This window comes from Nelumbo lutea, chromosome 1, assembly GCF_056320005.1.
Source record: "Nelumbo lutea isolate HS-2025 chromosome 1, American lotus-T2T, whole genome shotgun sequence".
NCBI classification, from domain to species: Eukaryota; Viridiplantae; Streptophyta; class Magnoliopsida; order Proteales; family Nelumbonaceae; genus Nelumbo; species Nelumbo lutea.
In genome coordinates, this window is record NC_142684.1 from 117,390,417 (window position 1) to 117,418,352 (window position 27,936).

A 27,936-nucleotide genomic window follows, 5' to 3' on the forward strand; every position below is an offset into this window, starting at 1 on the left:
GAGAGAGAGAGAGCAAGCATGCCTCGGGAGTCTTGGACTTGGAAACTAAACTTCTCTTTCTTCAGTAGAATCATGCTATGGAGAGCCAAGGAACAAAGAAAAAATGAAAGAAGGAAAAAGATGATCGTGGATAGGTTATTTTTTCTACATGTGACCATACCCCTTGAATATAAGTAGAAGTTTTTGATATCCAAGGCTATAAAGGAATCCTGTCCACTAACACAAATCCCTCTACCTAAACTAAAAAATCAAACGAACAGAGAAGAAATGTATACAACTCTTCATATTCTCTAATACTGCATTATAGTAAATTAGTTACTATGAAGAGCAAAGTAGATGAGAAACAAACCCCAAATCTAAGAGGCGTTATTTCTCAACTGTTGATCTGAGTAATTGTGGAAGGATTAACAGCATCAGTATTCAAGCTCTTCATCTGGTGACTGGTGTTGTGTGATGGCGAGGCTGTTGGGTGCATCGCCATTTCTTGAACGATGTGGGTTCCGGAACGACATGGCTAGTCTGGCCCTCCACAGCCTTTCCTGAATGATGGTGGCCCCTGTTCATGTGCCACTCAGTATTTATGGTCGGCAACTACATCTCTTGAGCACCACCATTTCTTCCCATCGGTATGATGACACCTCTCAAGCTTAGCGTCAGTGTTGTCGGAGAAACCTAGATGGAAAGAACCCCATCCTAGTGCAAACATACAAGACAGGAAAAGAAATAGAGAAATCAACAGAAGTAAATAGCATGATCTCTCATCAAATTGTACAAATGAGATGGTTAATTTATTAACACTTCGAGTTTTATTAAATCATTCTACCCAAATTATCAGAGACAATTCCATTCAATGCCCAGAAAAAAAAACGGTAGGGCATTGGCATGGAAGATCAATGAATTACCACTGAATCAAGAATACAGTTGCTTTATTTGATTGTTTCTGGGGAAAAATGAAAAGAAAACAAAGAACCCAGTTTTAAATATTGAATGCTTAGTATGATTTATTGATCAACTTGCAATAGATCTTTGCGTGGAAATCACTATTCGCAACTTCGCATTTCAAAAAGAAGGGAGCTTATGTGTATTGGGTTATTTCAGTAAAAATGTATGTATATGATAGAAGAGAGGTTTTTGTTGAGTTCTTTGAAAGTTCGGGGGAGGTATATATATATATATATATATATATATATATACTCATGAAATTCAGTTTTAATTGAAATAAATGAAAATCGAACTAAAATTTTTATTTCCGTTTTCTTATAATTTAGTTCAATTTAATTTTCTTTTTTATTTTATTTTTAAATTTTTTATTTATTCGATTTAGTTTTTAACCAAATAAACTGAATGCTCACCCCTAACTCCTGGTGGATCTTTTCCCAATGAAACTAAATTCAGTTGAAAATATTGTTATTAACCCAACTGCTTTATCAAGCTATTGGTTTGAAGTTCAAATCTATTGATCAACAAAATGTTGGTCATATCCTATGTAAATGACATTGGAGTCGCATATCAGGAATATCTCCCTACTAATGACAACAAAAAGTAGAGGTTCTCAATGTACAGCTGTAAGGTCTTTTGGTCAGTACATCCAACTCATTAGTTTGATTAAGGCCATGTTTGGGAGTGCTTATTCAAAATAAGTGTTTATTTTGGCCATTAAGCACTTATTGGTATTTGGGAAACAAGCCAAAAATAAGTGCTTATTTTAAAAATAAGGGCTTATTTTTTAAACCCAAATTTCCATCTTTTTTTAAGTGCTTATTGTATAAGCACTTATTCAATTTTTTTCTTCCAAAATTATCCCTAGTTGAATTTTAAAATACCACTTATAAAATTATCCCTAGTTAAACTTTACATAAGTGTCTTTATGAAAGCACTTTTACAAAAGCACTTTTATGAAAACACTTTTACAAAAGTACTTTTGAGAAAGTACTTTTATAAAAACATTTTTATAAAAGTACTTTTACGAAAATACTTTTACAAAAGTATTTTTATAAAAATATTTTTATAAAAGTACTTTTATAAAATTACCTATATAAAAGTGCTTTCGTAAGGGTACTTTTGTAAAAGTACTTTTATAAAAGTGCTTTTGTAAAAGTGCTTTCAAATGATATATTTTGAAATTTTGAAAGAAAATGAAAGACAAAATAATCACAAATGCTTATTTAGGTGCTTATTAGAGAAAAAGACTACCAAACACCCAATATAAAATATGTGCTTATTTTAAAAATTAAACACTTGAAAAAGTTGGGTGCCAAACACAAATAATTGCTTATTCTATTCGAATAAACACTTGTTTTAACTTAAACACTCCAAAACATGGCCTAAGTGTTGATTATATTAGAGGCCCATTTGTAGGGCTGAATTGAAAATTTAGCTAAGCTAGTTCAACTGCTTTGAAGGGTGCTACATGAAATCCAGCCTCACATTGAGAATATCTCTCTAGAACATGTATGTTAAATTCGTGGGGAGATGTTCCCACCATGTAAATGTCTGTGCTTGCAATGCTCCACGGATTTTTGCTTTCAGGAAATCTAGTCTCATTCAAAGAGACTGAAGCAGACAGTTCTTTAAATAACTAACGGCACCAGATTTGGGCTCTCTGGATTTTTTACCAAATACACTTTATATAGGTTATGTGGGGTCTGCCTCAAAAAGGCCCTCCAAATGGGATATCACTTTGTTTGATGGAATAGTGCGAGAAACGATGGGATATCACTTCTCAAAAACTGGGATGCGGGGTCTCACTAAAATGGTGAGACCCTGATGAGAAAAGAAAAACTCACGACTCAACACCTTGTGACGGCCATCACAACACCAAATTGAACATGCCTCTAAACACCAAATGGTTGCCTAACCATCGGAAACAACACCAGATTGAACTCCTGACGGCCACCGTGACTCACCCACCATTTCAATTGACGACCAGGTTTCCAACCCCCAAATGCTTCTCATCGAACACCATTCTGATGCCAAAACCAACGGTCATGAATGCCATTAACCAATTTCCGACGCCCGAACTGAATATCCTCGCATCAGCTCCATCTCAACAATAAAGAAAACTAACGAAGTAATAGATAGAAACCCAGAGGAGATCAGAACCTGTAGCGAGAGTGAGAAAGAGTATGAACAGGGAGATCAATAACTTCATCAAGGCATGGATCTCAATTTTAGCATCTCAGTTTTTCTGGGCATTCTTTTACCAATGAGGGGGAAATTGGAACTCACCTTGTCCATGCCACTAGTTTGAGTTCGAAGGAAGATGATGAACAGTAATTTTCTCTTCTCAGCAATCAAACACCAGAATGCCAAAATGAGAATAAATTTTCCATTTTCATCCCATCCCATCCCTTCTCAGCAGCCAAACGGACTATAATTATATGCCAAGATACTACAACTAGGCTGCAACTTGAGTAGGCTCAGCTCGAGTTCAACCAGATCTAATTCGAGATGTTGCATGGATTGGTTTTAGATGCTGAGACCAAATCAATCCCCCTCCCCCCAACGTCCCACAACACATTCCCGCCATGTATTTAGAACATCTCCCGATGATAATCACACAAATGATGATATCATCATCGGGAAATGTTCCCAATACACGGCAGAGATGTATCATGGGACGCTGTGGGGGGCTGATTTGAACTCGGTCGGGCTCTCATGAAAATGTTGGAATTAGCCTCAACTGGTATTGGGCTCGGTTGAGGTCTTAGGTAGTCCAAATACAAACCAAGCTTGGCCCAATCCAACTTGGGTTGATGACACACATCAAACGGTGAGTCACTGAGTTGTGATACTTTGCTCATCTGACAAGTTGCATGATATGAAGGCCTAAGGACCACAAAACTATGCCAGTGGTCAAAAAACCCAAGACAGCCTCATCAGAAAAAGCCAATAAGTCCGTTTGGGAGGGCTTCTGCATTTGGCATGCGTGCTTTAATTGAGCTGCAGTGGTTAAGCACCGGTGTTCTGAAGAAGCTACTCAGCAGCTTCATATTTGAGCAGTGATTGAGCCCCATGTTGGCTTTCTGGAATTTTACCAAACACAGCTTCTTGTTAGGACTGATGGAACATGTCAAGTCAAGCTCTTTAACGAGACGGGATCTGCTCCTCACAAATGGGCGCCTCGCATGCACATCCACCGTGCATTGAGAACATATCCCGTAAATAATAATTGATAAATACAGGAGATGTTCGAGGCAGGTGTGAGTAGCAGATCCAGTCTCCTCTTTAGCCATCTAAAACGGTAGCTAATTATCATTGGTTCTGGCTCCACAGCCCGCTGAACAGCTAAACCTTGCTCCAGTACCTCACAGTTAAGACGAGCCTCGGTTCCATCCATATTCACCAAGCGAATCTCCAAAACTGAATTCTTCTGATCATCACTATATGTTTATATATCATTTAAATTTTTCCTAAACCTGCATATCTGATGAATGGGGTTTTTAGAAAACCTTAACCACGCACCAGATACCTGCAAGTCCCGAAATGGTTGTCAACTAATCAATATTATTCTCAAAGCTGAACTCTTTAGCAATACCAGACTACCGATCACAACTCCAAAACTTAAATGCTGCTGGTTTTGATATCCAGAAATCACAAGATTAGATGCTCCTTGGTATTGAAGTAGCAAGTAGCAACTCCATTAGACACGAGCACCAAGCATTTATACCTTTGGTAGAACAGTGGTAGGATTAGCAGGAACACGTGATTTTGCCTGTCAAAGGAGGAATACATTTTAGCTCTATAGAAACATAGTAACAAACGTCAATAGCCTGAAAGAGGATTTGTATTAGAGAATTAAAGATGCATAAATACAAATTTCTACATGCAAAAATAGAGGCGCATACTCTTGTATGCATACAAATACATGTGAGATGCCGGTGAGGCTGACTGTTACCACATGTTGAATGGCAACCATCAACCATGAATGATTGGCTCTTACTCGGCAGATCTCTCATACCAAAAATGAACTATGACCTTCTAAAGATGTAACAAATATATATATATTCTCACGAGCAATTTACCATTTTTATGAAAATTTGTCGCTGTTCTAATTATTTATCATCATCTAATATTAGAACAAAATTTCATCCTACCTAGGTTTAGTAACTCATAACAAGTGAATGGAAAAAGGGCAACCATCAACATGGGGGGAAAATAGCAGCTTGCAAGGGATAAGAAAAAAAGAAGAAACAAGTGTGTGTGTGTGTGATTTTTTTTTTTTTATGACAACTGGATACAGATAGAAAAGTATTTTCAAGTTAGAAGAGCATGAGAATAAAAAGCAATAAAACTACTGCACCAGAATCCATCACGTGGGAAGGAAAGAGTGATCTGGAGATGGATTCGAGAATGGTACGAGTTTATTGGTGTTAAGAGGTGGTTCAGAGTGGCTTTGGTGGGATTTATTGCCTAATTTGTAGAAAAGGATTGGTGAATGAGAGGAAGTTTATATTTGTGTGAAGTCTTGGGGGTCGTTTGATTTTTAAGGTTCATCTTGTGTTCTTTGGCAGTTTGGCTGAGTAGGTGGTTGTCTTCTGTTGGTGTTAATTTGCTCTAGGGGATTCTTTTCATTATTTTCTTGGGGGTCTTTTCTTGGGGGTCTTATCAGTGGTGCAGGTGTAGGATTGGGACGTGGAGTTGTTGTTTCTCGCAATTCCTGACCTTCTGCAGATGGCAATTTTACCCAAGGGTAAAAAAGAAGTCCTTTATCTTAAGTTCGGTGATTACTGATCAGAGCTTCCCTAGCAAAACTGATAGGTTGATTCCAATATATACAAATTCACCCAGTCAAATACCCATGGAATGGCTGGTAAATCTTAAGCCTTAAGGCACCATGTCATTTTTAGACCATCCTCATGGTATATAACATAATGCCGAGTGCAAGATGTTCTTTCATACCTCGAGATATTGGTTTAGCATCGTTGTGGTACTGAAATTGAATCCCTCAACTGGCTCTCCTTTTGTACGAGATGCATTAAGTTGCTTTCTCACTTGCGAAGCAAGTGACTGCATTTCAATACATGCAAAAGTAAATTTCATCATGGAAAAACAACCAGGTAGCTGGAAACTGCCAGAAATAGCATCAGGAAAAAAGCACCGTACCTTGCCTAACTCAACCCCCCATTGATCAAAAGAATTGATCCCCCATATAAAACCTTCCACAGCAATTCTGTGTTCATAGATTGCTAACAACTGAAAACCACAAGAAAGAAATTATAAGCATTATGAATAGATAGGTTAAATGGACTCAGGTCCAGGTTTTAGATGGTAGGGTACATGACTAAGAATCAAATTCATCCGATCTGGAAGTCTTTGAACATGGTAATTCACCAACTAGTACTAATACATGGACACATCATACATTGGAAAATTAAATTAATTCCAAACATGCAAGTAATTTATACTATATAAAGAGGATACTTGCCTTGGTTTTAGTGCAGGTCATAAAATTTAATTTTGATTATATAATGTTAAATATATCTTTGCCCTTTACCTGCACACGTGCATAGTATGTGCCCTTACACTAGTCTGGATTAATTTAGATCAATTACACCATCAACAACCAAAAATAGAAAAGCATCAAAAACAAAAGAAAGAAAATAAACCATATTTTAACATGAGACTTTAAAACCAATAACATAAGGGTGCATAGAAATATTTTATGAGGCTTAAAATGGGCACTTTTGGTAAAGCATTATATACATTCAAGCTTCAACTTCTTGTTTTAATATTTATTTTAATCATATATGTTAACAATTAATTTTGGTGTTCCCTTGACTCAAGAAGACGAGCAGAATTTCCCCTTGGCATATAATCTGGAGCAAGTATATCCCTTCAAAGGTGGCTTTCTTTGTTTGGTCTGCCTATCTCAACAATATTCTTACAAAAGATAACCTGATCAGGAGGGGAATGGCGATTAACTCACCTGTTTGTGTTTTATGTAATGGAGTAGAAGAATCAGCTTACCACCTGTTACTACATTGCAGTTTTACATACAACATATGGGTGAAAATCTTTAGCATATTTGCCATCAAAAGTTGCTGCCCTGCAACAATGGAAGCTTTTGTAAAAGGCTGGTGGATACAAGGTCTGAGTAAGAGAGGGAAAAGTCTATGGCACATGGTCCCAGGAGCAGTTTTCTGGTCGATTTGGCAGGAAATAAACTCAAGGCTCTTTTGAAGTAAAGGCTGTCAAGAAGAGGAAGTGTGACAGAAAATAGTTGGGAAACTGCTATCATGGTCATCTGCACATCTATCAAGGAATAGTGTTCCCCTTAGTTCTCTCTTTCAATTTGAAAACCATTTTTGTAATGACAAAGGGGATAGTGGTCTAATGTTTGTTGTACTTCCCACTGTATATCCTCTGGTTTTACATGGGTCCTTTTGCTTTTTCTTAATGAACTAATACTTTACCTCTTCACAAAAAATTAGTCTAGGCATTCCAATTTAGTGGATACATACCCAATCCATCACAACTAGGCAAAAAATAAAAGAGACATGGACTTGGCAAATCCAACACATATCTCATACCCTATACCCATTATTGTTGTGTCTGACATAGGTACTTCAAGTATAATGTAAGAGTCTAGGTATCATAGGTGAATAGAAACAGATATGGATGATTATTAACACATAACAAAAATGCACCAAGTATAACAGTTCTACATACAAAAATTCAATGCCCATATCAGATTTCTAAAGTCAGGAACAATTATTTTAAACGACTAAGATTAGATAAGCATGTGGACCGCCAGGCTCCAAATATTTTATTTTTCCAATTTGGCTTCTGAGTAGAATTATGTCCTCAAACAAATCTATCAGCTTCAGAGAGAGAGAGAGAGAGAGAGCAAGTCTATCCATCCAAATCTTGCTTGAAAGCAAATCCTGTCTCCAACTGTGTCTCCTTTCCACTAGGTGGTCTTGGTAGTAATAGAGGGTATTTTTTTCTTGACTGTGGATAATTAAGACAGCAAGGCTTGGGCACTTGAATCTAATTGTCTTTTCTATTCTCAAAAGTACACTCTGTGTTGCTTGATCATCTCATTCTGTTGGAGGCCCACAAATTCCCTCGCTTTGGTGTCTTTGAGGACATTTTTGGTGGAAGGCTAGTAAGGTATAGGAACATTTTCTTATCATTCCAAATGATATATCCAGAAACCGCCAAAAAGGTACAAGACAGTCTCAGATAAAATTTTAATGGGATCAATACCAATATCAGATTTCCATGGGCCATAAAATCAAAGAATATCTGCTCAATCCAAGTAACCCTAAGGACTAGGAGCAGAAGATTTCCAGGCTTGTGAAATTGCACAATCCTATGTTTCATTTGATTCTTTAGGGCATTTTAGTAAATTTGAAACTTTCCTGCATCATCTCTTAGTGTTGTTGCATTTTTTGTTGCATGGAGACCTACCAACAAACATCTATCAATTTCTAAATGCGATCCCCCTCTTTGTTCCATGGAGATCCAGCAATAAACATCTATCAATTTCTAAATGTGATTCCCGCTAACCCAATTTCCCAACTTTCACTCGTTACTTACTTTGCCACATTGACCTCCACTATGCATACTTTGCCAAATTCATGTACTTTCTGAACTTGAAGACGCACACAGATAGAAATGTCCCAAAATAATCTAATGCTCCTTACAGTATGAGTAATGACTTAGTAAACAAAGAAGATACATAAACAGAACAAAATGGTGAAACCGGATTCATGTGGCCAATGGCTTATATGATAATGATGATGATTGATTGATGGATGGAAACCAACATACATTACATGGATAGCTCCTCTAGTTCCATGGAGATCCAGCAATAAACATCTATCAATTTCTAAATGTGATTCCCTCTAACCCAATTTCCCAACTTTCACTCATTACTTACTTTGCCACATTGACCTCCACTATGCATACTTTGCCAAATTCATGTACTTTCTGAACTTGAAGACGCAGATAGAAATGTCCCAAAATAATCTAATGCTCCTTACAGTATGAGTAATGACTTAGTAAACAAAGAAGATACATAAACAGAACAAAATGGTGAAACCGGATTCATGTGGCCAATGGCTTATATGATAATGATGATGATTGATTGATGGATGGAAACCAACATACATTACATGGATAGCTCCTCTAGTTCCATGGAGATCCAGCAATGAACATCTATCAATTTCTAAATGTGATTCCCTCTAACCCAATTTCCCAACTTTCACTCATTACTTACTTTGCCACATTGACCTCCACTATGCATACTTTGCCAAATTCATGTACTTTCTGAACTTGAAGACGCAGATAGAAATGTCCCAAAATAATCTAATGCTCCTTACAGTATGAGTAATGACTTAGTAAACAAAGAAGATACATAAACAGAACAAAATGGTGAAACCGGATTCATGTGGCCAATGGCTTATATGATAATGATGATGATTGATTGATGGATGGAAACCAACATACATTACATGGATAGCTCCTCTATCCTCTTGCACAGAATGACACAAATTGAAAAGAGATTTTTCCCTTTGGAAACTATACAGTTCCCTTACAATCAGAATATAAGCAAAGTTGTAGTTCCATAGATGCAAGATGCACGAAAACTAGCAAACCACCCATAGAAATGAGAGAATGCATTCACCTCAGAATATATAGAAGATCAAATCATTGAGGCCAAAAAAAAACGGAGCTCAAATTGTTGGAAAGAAGTTTCTTCAACAAGCATTCAGCTCATGAATAAGAGAAATTATTAGAACTAAAACCTAAAGGTACATCATTATGGAATAAAGGGTGTAAGAAACTGCATATCACCTGTCCAATATTATAAGCATTCAGAGAGGGAAGTAAGAGGCTGAGGGACGGTCGATTGCCAGAGAAGGTCTGCAGAAAATGAGACGACTCATGAGCTACGACTGAACTTGAAAAAATACACGTCAGAATTTAAAAATTAAAACATAAACCAGAAGCAGATCACCTTGTGAGGAATAAGGTGTTGAGGTACATTCTCATTTAGTAATTGCTCTGGAGTCTATTAAACAAACAAATTAGATTAGATAGCCAGGAAAATTGTGGAATGCAACATTGTAAAGCCCTTAATTTGACAATAAATGTTTTTTTTTTTCAAGAGTTGCCTTTATACTAATGAGAAGCATTTCCTTCCATACATCAGAAGCCTAATTAAATTATAAAAACCAAAGTACTGTTAATTGTAAATATATAACAATATTTTTACAATATTTAAGCACCTCACTTCCAAAGTTCTATGATTCTATAGAAAAAGTCCATGTGCTTATTTCTAGCCATCAAGGAACAAAAAAAAGAAAAAAAAAAGACCTTAAATATCAGCACCCTATTAGGGAAAAGGTCGGAGGGTGTCAAACCTTAGCAGAAAGCCTACCTTCCCATAAGCAAGAGCATCTGGCTGTGCAAAGAAGTTAGACATGAGCTCATCATGGTTACTCACCAACTCCCCTATATGAGAAAAAATGTGTGAGATAAACAACCCTTGCAAATCAAAGGTGCAAACAATGTTCATTTAAAAAGTTGCCGAGCAACAAACATATTTTACCAGGAATGGTGTTGGAATACCTTTCAAGTAGACAGGTTGTTGACTCTTCACGACACCAATAAAATCACAAGGAATAACCCGTCCCTGAAGATTCCAAAAACGAATGTTTGGAGATACAATTAATAATGAGTCCACATCTCCTGCCAACAAAATATATTCCAACATTCTACCAACATTATCTGACACTACACATCTCATACAGGGTGGGTCTCACTTTTATGGTGGGCCCATCCCATGGTGAGATGTGCGGTGTTAGATCATGTTGGTAGGTTGTTGGAACATGTTTTGTTGCAGAAGATCCTTACTCATTAACCACTTGGAGTATTAATTAAACCTTATCATGTGATAACAACAGAACATTCACCACCTATAGCAAGCAAATTGAGCAGAACCTGAATAGAAGCAGGGGAAAAGCTAGCATAATAATCACTTGGAAGGTCAATTCAAGCTTGCCACCTTGGCATGGAAACTTAGCAGATCCAACAAATTGAAACAATGCTTTGTTCAATTAAGTGTGGAAAGAAAGTTCCAATTAACATGAGACTAAAGTTGAATTTTTATACTGCATTTCCAAGGTAGAAATAGACTTTGTACATATATCGGGTCAGGCTATTTCAAGTTCATATGACAAAAAAGGAAATGTCTAATTAAAAAATAGAAAAAGGCTCCAGTTACAAGTTTGTAAATAGCCAGTTTCAGAAAGAAACACCAATTATTGACATTCAGCAAAGCAAGGGCAATCATTCATCTCTGTCCCCAGTCTTTGTGGCAACAAGTAGTCACTATAAAGGGCCCCAAATAATCACAAATTACTTTTAGGGATATCATATGCATCTTAAAACATGGCCATGCACCTCGTGTGGAGAGCTACAAGTGTAGCTATTCTATGGACCATATGGTAAGAAAGGAACAATAGCATGTTCCAGGAGCAAGTGAAAAAAAAGAGGCAGTCATTGAAAGTGTAACGATTAAAATAGCCCATTGGATGGAAATAGTTTATGCTTTTAGTCAATTCTTAGTAGACGAAATCATCAAGGAATGGGGTGTAATAGTTGGTTCAACCACACTGAGACCCATCATCCAAGAGTGTCAGATTCCATCAGCCCACGATAGGATCAAGCTAAACTCTGATGGAAGCTCAAGTGGTAACCCTTGACCTTCTGGAATTGGAGTACTTGGGGATAATAATGGAAGTATTGACATAACACCAAGGGACAATAGGTGCTGGTGACTCGCCAAGGGCAGAATTATCAGCCCTCTTACAAGGTTGAGACTTGAAAAAGCAACAAGGATTCAGTCAAGTCGAGGTGGAAGGTGACTCTAAAATGGTAGTAAGTTGGATGCAAATGAACAGTTTGGGGGTTTAGATTTATAGACAAGCTACGAGGGAAGTAAGATGCTTAAAAAGGGAAATCGTTGTCATTTTCAGATGGACAAGAAGAACAGAAAATGGTTTGGCAGATACCTTAGTCAAACAAGGGACCAAAAAGGAGCATTTCTAACGGGCTACATTGTAATAATATTGATATAAAACTGGGGTATTTATAGAAGGGTGTCAATGAATTTAGTTCAGAAAATCTCATATGAAAACAAAAGACAATCAACTGCAAGGTTCAAGACACACAGTTTAACAATGCCACCAACTTTTGGATAGCAATCATATTCAAAATTCAAGTGAACTAAAAGTCATAAGTTGGTAGAATAGGTGACCATATCACATAACTTTAGACAGGTTATGGTGAAAAGAGGAGGGAAGGAAAGGAGACTAGGTGAAACCCCAAAGAGATCAAAGGTTATGTTTCAATTAAATTAATTTTTTACCATATTAAGATACTAAGAAAGCCAACGGTGGGGAGCAATTTCATGTGTAAACTAAATACATTTGACAGAAACCTTGATTACCTGGTGAATTAGCTGGTAAAAGCTGTGTTGACCATTTGTTCCTGGCTCACCAAAATCAATCTCACCTGCCTCATAGGGAAGTTGCACTCCATCAATTGATATTCCCTTCCCATTACTCTCCATGCTAACCTACAAAAGTAGTAATTTTAGGAAATATAAATGACTGCAAAACCTTGAAATATAATGCAAAGAGGTAATTATCACACATACCTGTTGAATATGTGGTGCAAATTTCTCTAGGGCCTGAGAATATGGTAAGATAGCCTGGAACATGTGGTGTAAAAATGATATTATAACTTCCATTATCATGAAGTGACTACTAGAAAGAAATTTCAAGAAACAAAAGTTATATATGTTGCAGTTCAAAATCTATTCTGGATCATCTCACATACTCACTCTTGCAGGATATCCAAGAAAAGAAACATTCCATATGCTCAACAAACCTAAAAGCACCTGATCCCAAAGAAGTAAAATGATGTTATAAACAGGCCAAACAGTGAATAAGCAACACAGGCATAGATCAGTTTTTGAGTCGAGTATTTGATGATCTCAACTGGGAAATCTAGTCACTGAATTAATCCAATTGGATAATCACAAGCAATTGATTTATTAACCATTTTAATGTGCTGTTAAACATATGCAGGTCCATCTGTCCAAAATAATGCAACAGAAGGTGGTTTGGAATCACCCAACTCGCAGCAGTCCTCAAGAGGCACTACCCCAGTCTGACCCGCTGCCGACATATTACAGATATCAAACCAATATGCCATTGATGGATTGTATTATGGTCTCCCGAACAGGAAAAACAAGATGCCTTCATTCTGAAAAAGAAAGAATAAATGAATAAATAGAACAAAATAGGTTAGTGGGTCCCTTACAGGTATGTTTTTCTCAAATGGTGCTGAATGGAAATTTTGATCGATGCTTGAAGCCCCCTTTAGAAACCTTGAAAAGAGCGAAAAGATCTGATGTTAGTGTTTGGCAAAATCATGTCAAAGCAATCAGAGGTAATAATAGGTCAAGGATCTATAAAGATCCTAAACGGTTGACATGTAATATAGCAGCATGTTACATTTTTAAGAATCATTCAACAATTGCAGGCAAAGCAATCTAAACCCCGCCAATCAGCAGGGTCTAAGCCATTCATGTGGGAGTTGAACAAGCTTCCATTGTTCCAAACAACCACTGGGAAGGCCATGATAGGCAAATAACAAACATGTATAAATAGAACAACTGGATTAATGTTTGGTTTAAATTTGCTCAACCAACCAGTTGTCCAATTTGGTATACAACCACTCTTTTTTTTTTGTTGTTGAGAGATAAGAGCCTAGCAACTTTATGGAGGACTGCAGAACTAATAACAAGTTAAGAAAAACAAATAAAGAACAAAACTTTCCATGGGGGTAGCCTGGGACATGTTGTTTCAAAGCCCATAAAATACTTGGATCAAGAACTACAATGTTTTTTTTTTCATATTCCATTTTAAGTAGATTCAACTTTTGTGCTGTTTTGGTTCTGCTTGCAAATAAAAGAAGAAATCATAAATGCAAATTACCATACTTCTCAACAACTGGGAAACCATACTGTAGAGACAGGGGCAACACACCAACAGCACTGCAAACTGCAATAAAATACTATTAGAAGATGCCCATGAAGTAGACCAAGAATTTCATTTGATCCAATCATCAAGTTAAATACAAGATCCCATAAGCAGCAAATAAATATATTTACCACTATATCGGCCTCCAACCCAGTCCCAGAAAGCAAAAGCATTATTAGGGTCTATTCCAAACTTCTCCACAAGCTGCATGGGGATTGGAAAATGCATAGCAAACTTGTAGATGAGAGAGAAAATCTTGGGCTAAAGATATTGTATCAAAACCCATGTTCCATGCTTTATATCTTATCCTTGAAAGAAAAAGGAAAAAAAAATACAAAGCTATGTGATAGCAAGGTTGGTATATGAAAATTGGACATGTGTGATCAACCTCATTCAAGGAACAAAAACAGTTAAATTACACATCTTTATTCGTATAGCAAGCATGATATAAATATACAAGAACCATGTAACAAGCAGTTGTAAGAATTTAGACCATAAATGTTGCAGGTGTTACGCGAGAAAATATTGCACGCCACTAATTTAGACAGAACTCAGGTGCTCTGGCCAGGAAGCCAACAATCGTATTGCTGTTTGACATTATACAAAGCATCTGACAGGGTGGTTTTCCATATGTTTTGGTGGGGAAACACGCTATAGGTTATTGAAATTTGTCCAACATGTGCGCATGGCACCATATTGGACAACCAAACTACAAAAGGAGTATCACCCATACCTTTTTCAAACTAAAAAATAGGACATGTCTGTGACGAGATGTCCTATTTTTTAGTTTTACAAAATTTCAAGTTAAGAGGCCATTATTTTAGGATTCATGTTGGTAGGTCTTGGTTTTAGAAGTTGCTTTTCTTTTTCAGAAATTATTTCAAACTTATAGGCAAAGTTCAAAAGTTGAGTATCTAGTGTTTCATTAGATCGATACTCATCTTTTACTTAGTTTTAAACTCATTTAATTAATAAGTATAAATTGGAAAGTTTTCAAGCTTCTTCTTTAAATTAAGGAAACAAGTTTATATAAGGCTCATGATATTGCTATAATGGAGAAAGATGAGACTGAGAATAAATTTGTTTTATTTATTTTCCTTTTTTCCCCAAGTGCAGTACTAGAGAACTTTCCTTCTTTGCAGTGACTCCATTTAAGGCCTCATATAAGGTAGATGTTAGGCCTAACCATCTTCAATTTCTTTTTTCTATTTTTCTTCGTTCCATCTTATCCGTTGTGTATGGGAAAAAATGATCATCTATGAGCCTGTTATATATCAAGAACCAAGGGCAATTGGCATTTATCAATGTGAAAGTTTATAGTAATGTATAGCCTCTATTCAATTAATGAAAAAGAATTATATGTACAGAATGATTTTTCAGGCTGGTATTACTACCTGACCCAATAGTTAGATTTACAATTGTTTATCCTATTACACCACAATAGAAGGAATCCTTTTTGTCCATAACTTTGCAAGGAAATCAGCAAAGCTGTTTGCTGACCTGTCCTTTGCTGATGTTTTTATTTCCCTCGTTAAATGTCTGGTCACCCTTTTCATATTCTTTTTTGAACTACTGCACTTCGGTCTTTGAATCTCCTTCCACCTTGATATTTCTCAACTTCATCATCTTTCCCATTCTAAGTCCTTGCAAATATGGATGAAATTTGTTACAAGACCCTTAGAGTTCTTGGGTAGAAAACAAATTTATCAAGGGGACAGACTCCTGTCAATCACTAAGAATAGGCAACCAACCTTGATGTCAATATCTCTCCAAGATTAGAGGGGCATACTAAATTAATCTACAAACTTAAGAGTCAGACAAGGAGCTGCACAAACAAGTAAATGTAGAGAATGCATTTTTTTACTACAGACAACAGAACCAGTGGCAATATTGTACTCTGGTTAAAACTGAGGGACTGCTAGTTTAAAAAAAGATGCCAGAACATGAAATTATAAATTATGTATATGGAAGAATAAATAAATTCCTCCAATGATGCTCACACTCTACTTGAAGATAAAGAAACAAAAACATATATACTCGATGACAGAACTACATGAAAAATAAATAAATAAAGAATATGGAAATACCGTAAGGTTTGTACTAACAGCCACCATATGCTTTGCAACTGCTTGAGGTCTGACATGGGACAACAAGTTTCATAAATGTATCTTATGGCAAAAGAAATTATTGTCAGAACCCAAGTCACAACAGATCCAGTTATCTTATTATTCCACTGACCCAAGAGCGGCTGAAATCCACTCCCTCAATGTCCGAGCATTCAACATAGTTTCAGCTGTTGTAAAAGTTTTTGAAACAACTACAGCTGCATATATCACAAAAAAAATAGCTAGATATGAATCCCAGGAACCACTTTACATGATACATTTCAAAATAATGGAACTTGGGTATACCTAATGTGGTTTCAGGGTTCAACCCCGTGATACTTTTGGCAACATCAATTGGATCAACATTTGCAAGGCTGCAGTTAAAAGGTTAAAAACAGATTAGATAGACTATAAGAATTTACCATGTTATAGAACATAACACTGACCTACCAATAATAACCACCACCATGACCTATCATAAAAATATCCAACATACGGTATACAGCAAAAATTCCTGGAAGCCAATGAACAATCCAAGCAATATACATCCATTTGACCTGACTATTTAATCATCTAGAAGCTCAATAAACAATTGCAAGGAAAAACCCTTGAACATTCATTTTTACTCTTTCTATCTATCTATCAGCAGAGGTTCATGGTTTACATCACATAAATTATGCATGCTAACTGAACTAGGACCAGTTAATTTAGCACAAGTATGATGAAGTCAGCACACTAATTCCTAGAAGTTTCAGAAGACACACCTGACAAATAACATTTTCTGACAACATACCAAAATGAATTGGAGAAACCCATTCAACAGGATAGAGAGTAGAAGGCAACTGAAAAAGGATCTGGGAGATGTTTTACTTAGAGAGGAGAATTTCTGAAGACAGAAATTCAGGCATAAGTGGATTAAGGAAAGAGATGGGAATACCCATTTCTTTCATGATTTGGAAAATAGAAGGAGGAAAAACTTTGTCGCCAAATTGGAAATGGAAGGGGAGGTGATTACAAGTCGATAAAATAGCTAGAACCCTTGTGGATCATTTCAAATCCATATATAGAAAGGCCTTTGAATGAAAGATACCTTAGGAAGGATTAGATTGGCCAAGGCTGGGAGAGGAAAATAATAAGTTGGTTGGAAAGGAAATTTTAGGAAGACGAGATCAAAGAGGCAGTATCCTTGATGGATAGATCTAAGGCACCGGGCCCAAATGGTTTAACAATGGCATTTTATCAAGACTATTGGGAAGTGTTGAAAAATGAGTTATGTGAGGTCTTCCAAGAATTTGTAGACATCAAATATATTAAAGAAGAAAAATATAATTAGTTATGTGAGGTGTTATTTAATAATATAAAAATATAAATTATAATTCTTAAGTTTTAATGTTTTATGGGATGAGAAAAATTCAACTCTCCTATCCAACCATAAAACATGCATTGGCACAACTTCTATGTGAAAATATAATTAATAAATATTTATTATTTAAATAATTACTATTTATTATTCATTTCCAAAAAATTATAAATAACAAATAAACATTATATTATATATTCAAAAAATAGTTATTAAAGAAGAAATTTCAGTTGCTTTGTGGATATGACAGATCATCCATTGAATTATGATATATTTAATCATTGTGATCAAATGATAAAATATAATTTATTAATTATTTATTTTTTATTTCTATAAATATAAAATAAAAAATACTTATTAAAGAAGAAATTTCAATTGGTCTATGGATATGATAGATCATCCATAGAATTATAATATATTCAATTGTTGTGATCAAATGATAAAATATAATTAATTATTATTTATTTTTTTAAATCTAAAAATATAAAAAATAAAAAATATATATTAAAGAAGAAATTCCAATTGCTCTATGGATATGATAGATAAATCCATAGATCTAAAACATATTTAGTCTTTATAGGCAGAGAAAAAAATTACATTTCCAATTTTTTAGTTAATTTATATTTTCCCCAAATATCTTCATGAAATTTCCATAAATCTATTGATAACACAAAAAAAAAGTGATTTTGAATGTAAGAAATGTAAATCAACATAAATTTAAACATTCAAGAAAAAAAAAAGAAATCACAAGATATTATAAAAGATTGAAAAAATTTACTATTTTTTCCATTTTTTCAAAATTTGAAAAAACTTTAAAAAATTTAACAATTAACACTTGTTTCTTGCAAACTTTTTCAAATCTAGCACTCTAGGAATGAAATTTAGAGTTTTAGAGTCATTTGGGGGTGAAAGAAGGCTTATTTCGGGGAAAAGAAGGTTGCTTTCCTTTTTTTTTTTTTTTTTTTTGGCCGTATCGGTTTTTCAAAGATACGATACGATACACCCCGTATCAGGCGTATCATATCGAAATTTTAAACCTTGCCTAGGGAAGCTAAGAAGTTGGAGAAGATGATGAAACACTTTCTTTGGGAACTGGGAGAAAGTAGAAAAGATCACTTAATTGAGTGGGAAGTTGTTTTCCAGAGTAAAGAGGAGGGGGGTTTGGGTCCAGGGAACTTAGTTCAAAAGAATATAGCTCTATTGGAGAAGTGACTGTGGAGGTCGCCATTAAAGAGAGAGAGGTTGTGGCATGAGGTGATAGGAAGCAATCATGGTCGCTCAGAGATTGGGTGGGATGTTGATGTATCTTGATGGGCAATCATGGTCGCTCACAGCATTCTTCCTCAGTTTCTCAACTTTGTCAGGTATGATGTGTGTGATGGGAATTCAATCCCAAGGTTCAAAGTATCGACATAGGTCGATATGCCGGTAGGGCGTATCGGCCTATATAGGTATTTTTTTAGGTTTTATTTATTTATTTTTTGAAACCAGTTTAGAGGGGTCCATTTAAGGCCCAGCTACCCTTTGAACCAATGTCTGACCCAATACAACACCTGGAGGGGTGTATCGGGAAGCTATCAGCATGATACATATCGGCCAATACGGGTCGATACTTTGAACCTTGCTCGACCCTATTTTGGGATGATGTTTGGGTTGGTGATTTACCATTGAAGGACATTTTCATCCTTGTTCTCTCTCTCTTAGTACCAAAAAAAAAGGTTGTTTCAAATTTCTTCTCCTCTTTGGAAAACCCCTTGGCACCAAACTAGGGTTTCAGTTTTTGTAAAGGTTTAAGGAATGTGGAGATTGAGTGTCTCACCAAGCTGTTGAGTCTTCTTGCTAAAGTTGGCTCTGATCCCTCTGAACCAGATAAACAGTTTTGGTCACCAAACCCTAAAGGGTCTTTCTCTTATGCTTCTTTTTTCAAGTCTCTCTGTCAGTCTTCCTCTCAACAGTCTTTCCCTATTAAGGAAGTTTGGTGCAAGCCTATTCCCCCTAAGGTTATGGCCTTTTGTTGGGAAGTGTACCATGGGAATATAAACACCTCAGATAACTTACAAAAGAGAAGATTGTTCCTTTGCATCTCTCCTAGTTGGTGTATCCTTTGCAGCCTTGCAGGTTCCATGGTGAAGACTGCTACCATTTACTAATTTCTCGTTCTTTATTGGGATTGGCTCTTTGGGTGCAGGTGGAACAGTCCAACAGAAGTAAGCTTGTATTTTTATCCTTCTACTTTTGCCTGGTACCAAATAAGGAGGTTGATGTGGAGATGTGCAAGAGCAATGCTGATTTGGACTGTTTGGGAAGAAAGGAACGCTAGAGTGTTTCAAGAGAAGGAAAGAAATCTATAAGAACTAAAGGATAGAATCTTGAATATTGAATAGGGTTGTCCAGTGGTTGAAATCCTCGGAGCTGTTCCATTTTTTCTCCTTCAATGATTTCTTGAGGAATTGATCTACAATGGCAAGCAGATCCTCCCTAAGGCTAAAGTAAGTGTATGCTGGGCACCTCCTCCTATAGGTGTTTTGAAGCTGAATTCTGATGGAAGTAGTCAAGATAATCTAGGTCCTTCTAGATTGGGAGGGGTTATAAGGAACGAGACTAGAAATGTGGTACTTCTCTACTCGGGTCCACTAGGAGTTAGGGATTCCACTAGGGTGGAGTTTTTAGCTACTATTCAAGATGTACAATCTGCAAATCAGTTAGGCGTGGCGCAGTTATCAATTGAAGGAGATTCCAAGGTGGTAGTGGGATGGCTATAGAATCCGGAGTCTGTAGTGTGGTGTTATAAGAACAAATCCAAGAGGTTCAAGTGGTTACCAAGGGATCTGGTTGTAACAGTACAATGGGTTAGGCGATCAGCCAATGGTTTGGCTAATTGTCTACCAAGGGGCAGCCAGGGATCAATTATATTGGGCACAGTTGTAGTTTATTGTTGCCACAGAAATTACGCAGCCCACACCTCTCCAAGAATACTTGTATAAGTTTTTTCTCATTAATATAATGACTTTCTTTACTTATCAAAAAAATTCAATCAACCTTGTATTTGTACAATGTGTAAGGTTGGTTAACTCACAAGACAGCACCAGACAACATCTTTTCCCACCTTTTTCTTATCGGTTGCCTTTGTTTACCTATTATGTCTAGCCTTAACTCATCATACTGAAATGTTGTTTGCTTCCCTCTTTTTTTTTTCTGAAAGATGAAATTTGAATTATATCAATGTATAAAAGACAACAGAGAGCCCTGCCCAACAGCTATACAAAAAAGGCTAGCGGTGGAGCCCCAATAGATCAGACTTTACACTATGAAGCAGGAAATACAAAATCATTATCCCCAATGATGTGAGCTATTAAAGCAAACTTTTCTAGCACATTTTTCCTTAAGGCTATGTTTGGTTTAAAGGAAAAGGTAGGGAAAGGAAGGGAAAGACAGGGAAACCAATACAAGGTTTGTAAAGGTTTCCCTACCTTCCCTTCCTTTCCCTGCATTTTCCTTCAAACCAAACATTGCCTAAATTATTGAATCTTTGCTACCAGAAGTAGTAGGAAACTCAAAATACATACATATGCATATACATTTTTTTTTTTTATTTTAGAGCTATGCAATGCACTAAGTTTTAATGCAGATACCAAGTAAAAGACCAAAGCAGCCACACCCTTTACAAATAGCATCAAGAAAAACTAAGTCATATGTAAGCAACCGATCATTCTTACAATCGCAATTGACGTCCTTTTGCACATTGTATGGCTTCTGGATCTGTAAGATTAAAGTGTCACATTATTGGTGCCTAAAAAAGGCCAGATTATATTGTGGGTGGTAAACATATAGCTAAAACTGTATTAACTTACCTGTTTGAAGAGCAGTGTGCACAAATAGAGGACCCAAGAAACTTCCACCAATTCCAACAGCAACAACATCCTTCAATGCTTTTCCTGTTACTCCAACCTGCAACCAGTTTTCTATCAGTCCATGACTTAATAATTAGGAATGATATATCAAACTTGGATCCAGAATAAACATTATAGAAGTATTTACCCAGGAGCCACTTCGAACCCTTTCAGAGAACTCACTAATCCTGTCCAATACTTTCCAAACATCAGGGACCACATTCTTCCCATCACTGCAAATCACTTTATCCCTTGAAGCACGTAAGGCTACATGAAGGACAGACCTATTCTCAGTGCTGTTTATCTGAAGAAACAAACCAACCAAATTTCAGACATTAAATTGAAATGATTATCTTGTCACAAGAAATGTCCATTAAAGATGAGCACAGGAGAGATGAGGATGTTGTAATGGATGTGGGGCAAGATGAGAAAGGGTAGAATTAGTTAGTGCATGTATGGGAACCTAGAGTTAGCCCAAAAAGGTGATAAGAATATGAAAGTTGACTGGTTGTTTGACCATGTGATTCCAAACTATACCAGGGAGAAGCAAGCAATTTTATACAACTTGAAAGTTCTAAACATGAGAGACTGAAAAGGACATAAATGAAATAGTGAAAAAAAAAAGACCTAAAATTCCCAACTTATCAGAACATACTGCACTTGAACACGTGAATGGAAATACAGAATTCTCATAGCAAACCCCAAATAATTGGAATAAGGCTTTGCTGAATGGATTTAACTTTGGTATCCTGGCCTAAGAACTGCAGCAATATTTCAAGAGAGGTGATTCAGACACATCCCAGTTTGATAAAGAAGGCACACCCCAACCTATTAATCAAACAGCAGATGTTCAAAGGACAAAAGTTCCCTGTATTTTAATATTTATTGTTGGAAATAAGGGATATCTTTGTTTTTTGTTGGGATTGCCTGTTGATCAAAAATATGATATGCCAAATCAGCTCCTTTTTTTCAAATCAGAAATAGAATAACGATTTAGATTTCCTGGAATCAGAATTTTACAACTAACAAGTATGCTTTAGCACATAATCCTTGCTTACATGCTCTCCACTGTACATGCTGTTAATCTTTTGCTTGAGATGTGCTGCCTCTGCAAGTCTAAAGAGCTTCTCCATGGTGTCTTGAGTGGCACATTGCCTTGAGTAGTCCAATAGCAACCCATCAATCTCGCTGCATATAGAAATTAAAATAAAAGATAAGACATAAATAAACAAGGTGATGTGCATTAAAATTCAAAAACAGGAAAAAAAAGAAGGAAAGAAAATGTACATGCAGTAAAAATTTTCAGATATTCAGTTGTTTTTGTAAATTGTTTAAAATAAGTATTTCAAAGAAAAGAATAGTCTCAATGAGCTTGGATGAGGATCATACAGCATCATTGACTTGCATCGTTCAGAATCATTCATCAAATCACGTAAATGTGTCTTCTTGATGTCCTCAACATGGGCCTGCATTACAATATAAAATTTTATATCAAATAATGTATCATAACTACAAAATATACTTTATTTGAAAAGAGAATGATGCAAATTATTATACCTTCAGGTCCTTCCAGGGTTGAATGTCACAAATAAGAGCTGGTGAAGCCATCTGCAATTATGCGATATACAATTTAACACCATTACCAAATTATCCTACTATTGACTGATAATAATTGGACTTAAAAGAGATTGCTGCACAGGCATTTAAAAACAGATTAACCAAACGCTAATGAAATTAATGCTCTAACCCAAACGTTGGGAACCACCAAAACAACTAAACAGAAACAATTATATTAAACACTGCTATCTTAGGATATTGCAAGTAAATTCCCACCCCCAGACTCCCTCCCACAACACCACAAATAATAGCAACAACAACAATAATGAAATTAATGCTCCCACAACACCACAAATTAATGAAATTAATGCTCTAACTCAAATGTTGGGAACCACCAAAACAACTAAACAGAAACAATTATATTAAACACTGCTAGCTTAGGATATTGCAAGTAAACTCCCACAACACCACAAATAACAACAACAACAATAAAATAAATGCTGGAACTGTTGTAGACATCCAATTTCCAAAACTAAAAAATGATTCCCTTTACCTTCTTTTCGTTTTCCTGAAAAAAAAAATTATGTTTACTCCATAATACATTATAGCTTTTCTTTGGGGTGGTTAAGCTGCTATTAATTCTATGCCATTTCTGAATTGCACGGTACCGTAGATCAACCAAAAAGGCAGATGAAAGAAAACAACGTAACATAGTACAAATTTGAGATGTAGTAGTGATCAGTAATGCAAATAAAATGAAACTATATAAAGTAGTATAGGAAGTCCACACTAGCACTAACGGGTGCTTCTTGAACAGAACCTCTTGAAAATCTCGACACAATGTAATCACAAGTGACAGAAGCTTGAAAAGGAAAAAAAAAAAAAAAAAACAACTTAATATAACCTAATAAGATGCAGGATTGCCCATGATAGCAATAAGAAATGGATTTTGATAAGAAGGAAAAGTAAAAGGTAATCAAAACTAAGCACTTGAATAAAGAAAAAATGGATACGAGCTTAAAAAAATTAACCTTTTTGTTTCAACCTGAAATCGAGATCGTCACGGAACAGATCAACAGAGTTCGAGCTTCGCCGCTCAGACTGCACTTGCTCTCCCACTTTCCTCGTTTATCCTCCATTCGGGCGAGTTCCATGTGCTACAGTTTGATGCCACGTGTCAATCCGCATAAAGGCTGCATTGAAACTGTAAGGCTCAGGTGTCAGATGTTCCCTGTACACCGTAGATCTGGGACATCGCCTTGGACCCGGTTACCTGCAAATATGACGACGATAGGTGTACTATATCGACGGTGTCAGAAAGGCAATTGTGGAACCCTACGGTCTTAACTAAACGGTGTCGCTACTCTCTTCTCCGTGTGCGGTGTGTCACGAGTCACGACTCACAGTGTGGTGGATGCACGAGGGCATGAAAGCAACGAACCTCATGCAACCCCTACAGCAAGACAAAAGTCGGACATGTTTTGTCATGGCCCTCATGGGTCCCGTTTTTTTTATCTTTTTCTTTTCTTCGGTACTTGACACCACACACACAACTTTGTCATGGGTCCCGTTTGGTGTATATGGCGAAGAAATGCGGAAGTTTCATTTCATAGTTATGGAAGAATAATCGGATACACCTTATCATCTCGTTCATTTTGATTTTGTTCGAGATTGGATCGAATCTCCATTCGTCAAACGGAAGTGATTCCAAACGAATATTTTTTCGAGTTAAGTCTGCCGGAGGCATGGCTAGGCAATTGGCTCATACTTGTTAATGAAGCGAATTTGAATCGAATCATGTTATATTCGAATTCAAATTCGATTGCAAAACTAATGATTCGAATTCGGTTAAATATTCCATGAATACTAAAAGTAAAAACTGAACTCGAATTCGACTTAGTTAAATGAATATTCGATTAATTTGAATTCGATGGATTAAACCTAATTCTTAAAATCAAACAAACCTGATTCTATAAATGAACTAGAGAGAAAGGAGAAAAAAATCTTGTTTCATTTTTAACAATGTATGGAGACAAACCTGATTCTATGAATGGTGAAGGCAAACGAAGAACAAGGAGAAAATAAAAAGGAAAACAAATAACTAATAAAATCTAGAACAAATATCAAGTCTTAGGTAACGTAGAGAAAGCAAGAGAGATGAGGGAGGGGAGAGAGATTAAGAGAGAGAGAAGAGAAAGAAGAAAATATATTGTTTCATGAATGATGAAGATAGACAAAGAACAAGAGGAAAAATAAAAAGAAAACAAAAAACTAATAAAATCTAGAATAAATAATAAGCCTTCGGTAACGTAGAGAAATCAAGAGATGAAGGAGGGGGAGAGAGAGAGAGAAGAGAGAGGCTTTTACAACATTTTTGTATGCTGTAAAATCAATGAATAATAGCTGCAACTATGACTATAACACTCTTTTGCTTCTGCAATACAAGACCTTCTTTGCCTTTAATATATGCTATTCATATTTTTGAAACCTCTTCTAAAAAAACCAGTAAAACTAGATGCTAGGGGAAGAAGATAGAAGGGAGGGAAAAGGGGAACTTCGAATTTGGTATGGAGTAGTTTGTACCGAATGGTCTTATCATGTTAGGAGTAATTAATTCTCCTTTTTATATAATATAATTTATCTAACATAAAAAAGTTATAGACACTTTGGCGGTTTGGCCGAGTTTTGAAGATATTTATCTTTCTTTTATAAAAAATCATGGTACATATAAATATTATATTATATTATATTATATTGTATTGTATTATAATAATCGAGTTCAGATAATTATTGAATCGAATCAACGTGCATTTGAATTTAATTCGATAATTTAATCAGTACAAGATGTATATTCAAATTCGACCGTTCACACTATCCAAAGTATTCGAATTCGATTCGATTGCTTTCGATATCAAATTCAGATTTGAATTTTCCATTACCATTGACACCCCTACAATCAGGCAAGGTTTGTCAAAAAACAAGGTGTAAATAACTATATAATTATACATACATACATACATATATACATGTATATATACTATTTTTAATTTTATCTAAATTGAATATTTTATATATATATATATATACTAAATTTATTTGTATTTTTTATGCATTGGTAAGTGTTCACGTGTATTGCACGTGGGAGGTTGTCATTGAAGGGATGAGAGATCCATCGTATGGATGCCCAAACTATGCGGAATAAAGGGGGCAAATTTCAAAAGTTTTTCTCTCCCTTCAACTGGGAACCGCATTCCCTATTTAGAAAATCATATTTTCAATAATTAATCTTGAACCATAAACTGAATCAGATCTTAACCAAAAGGAGTAGGAGATGATTATACCTGATACGGAGAAATAATATCCAAAGATTGCTCCCACTGAAGATGATGTAGTATAGGATGGAGCATAATCAATAGTGTTCTTCTCCAAGAACTCTATCCTTCGCATGAAACAGCAGGATGACACGTGAGCACAGCTTCCTATCAATTCTTTCTCAAAGAACTGATGTCAAGATCGAATCTTGACTTCTCACACAACTGGAGATCGAACTGACAAACTGGGTGGCAAGAACAGGGAGGGCGGCAAGAAAGAATTCTACAAGGTTGCTTAATTCTTCCTTCTGTGATTTCAGCTCTGAAGAGGATGTGAGTATGTGTCTTTCCTAAAGGCTGCCGCCCCCTCCTTCTTTTGTAATCCTAAAAGATCAATTCTTAATCCAAACATCCTTTTAGGTGATAAGGATAAAACCTTATCTTTTCTGCAGATTAGATCAGCCTTCTCCTAATCTTATTAGGAGGTTTCTAGATCTGAATCATATTTAGATCTGGACTCTCTGAGTGGATGGGGTTAAGACCCTATACTATCTACTGATCCATCTCAAAATTCGCCCATATTTAACTTATTAAATTAGTCCAATTCGAAATGGGCTTTAGGTTCATTAAGCTTATGTGCTCACTTAGCCTTCCTAACTACTGCCCAATTGGGCTTCCTTGTATGGCGTGGAACCCAAGCTATGATCTACACATCAGCCACATGGGTTTGGCCCAGCCTTTGTTACAAGGCCTGGACGAATACACTGCTATGGACAGTGCACCCCCTGAAACCCATCAAATGGGCTCTATGGGCCCAACACTTACCATAAGTGGTTTCTGAGACAAGCCACCTTGTAACACCCAGGGACTATGGGCAGATGCAAGATTATCCCATTAGGTATTGCCCTCAATGGTCTTACACTCAACCTCTCAGCCCTTAATGATCAAACACTGCCCGACAAGAGAGGACCTCTCCCTCAGCTGCAAGGAACGGTGTTGCACTCTCTGCTTATATGGATCTCGCGAATTAAAACCTTTTGCAAACATTTTAGAAACCATAATATATATACTTTTATATCTCATATAAAATATATTTTGCAAAACTAATCTCAACGATTGAAATCAGTTGCCAACAATCTTGGTTTCCATTAGTGGGAGTGCATCCCCGATCAATACCTTTGTCCGACAATGGGGCTGATCCTGTCACTATGATCACCCACTCAGATGAATTCTCAGACTGTCCCAACATACCCAGGTTTTGACCCCCACTAAGGATCTCACTGATTGGTACATCAAAGACAACCCAATCTAACACCTAGTGCAGTATCATAATCGAGTCTAGGGGTCGGGTGTAACTTTCCAGTTTTGCCCATTAATCTCCAAGGTCCAAGGCAAGGCTGGAAATCTGGTCCAGTTCAAATATTCAATTAATCCTACACTGTATGTGCCTAGGGTCTCACCCTGACAGCTAAGACAGGCCACCCCAACCGACTTGGTGGCACAACAGTGTTTGCCTTATCAAGATAGGTCTCCCTAGACCGACCCATTGGCTGTGAACATTCTAAACTAACACGGGTCTCATTAAATGTCCAGTTTAAGGGTATTACACAGAAACATACCAAGGGAACATGAATCAAATATGCACTTTTA

General features: G+C 36.3%; 1 protein-coding gene across 2 annotated transcripts; it reads right to left on the reverse strand.

The window, feature by feature from the left end:
- Window positions 1-4,340: 4,340 nt before the first annotated feature.
- Window positions 4,341-25,573, reverse strand: LOC148877020 (glucose-6-phosphate isomerase, cytosolic 1). 2 transcript variants are annotated; one of them, XM_088980301.1, is made up of 23 exons: window positions 24,007-25,573; window positions 22,976-23,026; window positions 22,808-22,884; window positions 22,477-22,606; window positions 21,567-21,722; window positions 21,380-21,476; window positions 21,245-21,287; window positions 16,475-16,542; window positions 16,302-16,386; window positions 16,151-16,199; window positions 14,195-14,267; window positions 14,024-14,084; window positions 13,342-13,408; window positions 12,860-12,916; window positions 12,674-12,727; window positions 12,464-12,592; window positions 10,582-10,645; window positions 10,391-10,464; window positions 9,968-10,021; window positions 9,805-9,873; window positions 6,106-6,195; window positions 5,902-6,009; window positions 4,341-4,714 (listed from the first exon to the last, which is right to left on the reverse strand). In XM_088980301.1, the coding sequence occupies exons 2-23, from the start codon at window positions 23,024-23,026 to the stop codon at window positions 4,664-4,666; spliced, it is 1,707 nt and encodes a 568-aa protein (XP_088836427.1). In that variant the 5' UTR covers window positions 24,007-25,573; the 3' UTR covers window positions 4,341-4,663. The 2 variants fall into 2 exon arrangements, with proteins under 2 accessions (XP_088836427.1, XP_088836433.1); XM_088980307.1 differs by having other exon boundaries at window positions 24,021-24,412.
- Window positions 25,574-27,936: the final 2,363 nt, after the last annotated feature.

Bases quoted from the DNA above. Each gene is read 5' to 3' on its own strand.
- LOC148877020 (XM_088980301.1), bottom strand. From the start codon at position 23,026: ATGGCTTCACCAGCTCTTATTTGTGACATTCAACCCTGGAAGGACCTG. The intron at 14,085-14,194 runs GTAAATATATTT...ATTTTATTGCAG, and splicing joins GGTTGGAGGCCGATATAGTG to TTTGCAGTGCTGTTGGTGTG. The intron at 12,728-12,859 runs GTGAGTATGTGA...CACATGTTCCAG, and splicing joins TTCTTGGATATCCTGCAAGA to GCTATCTTACCATATTCTCA.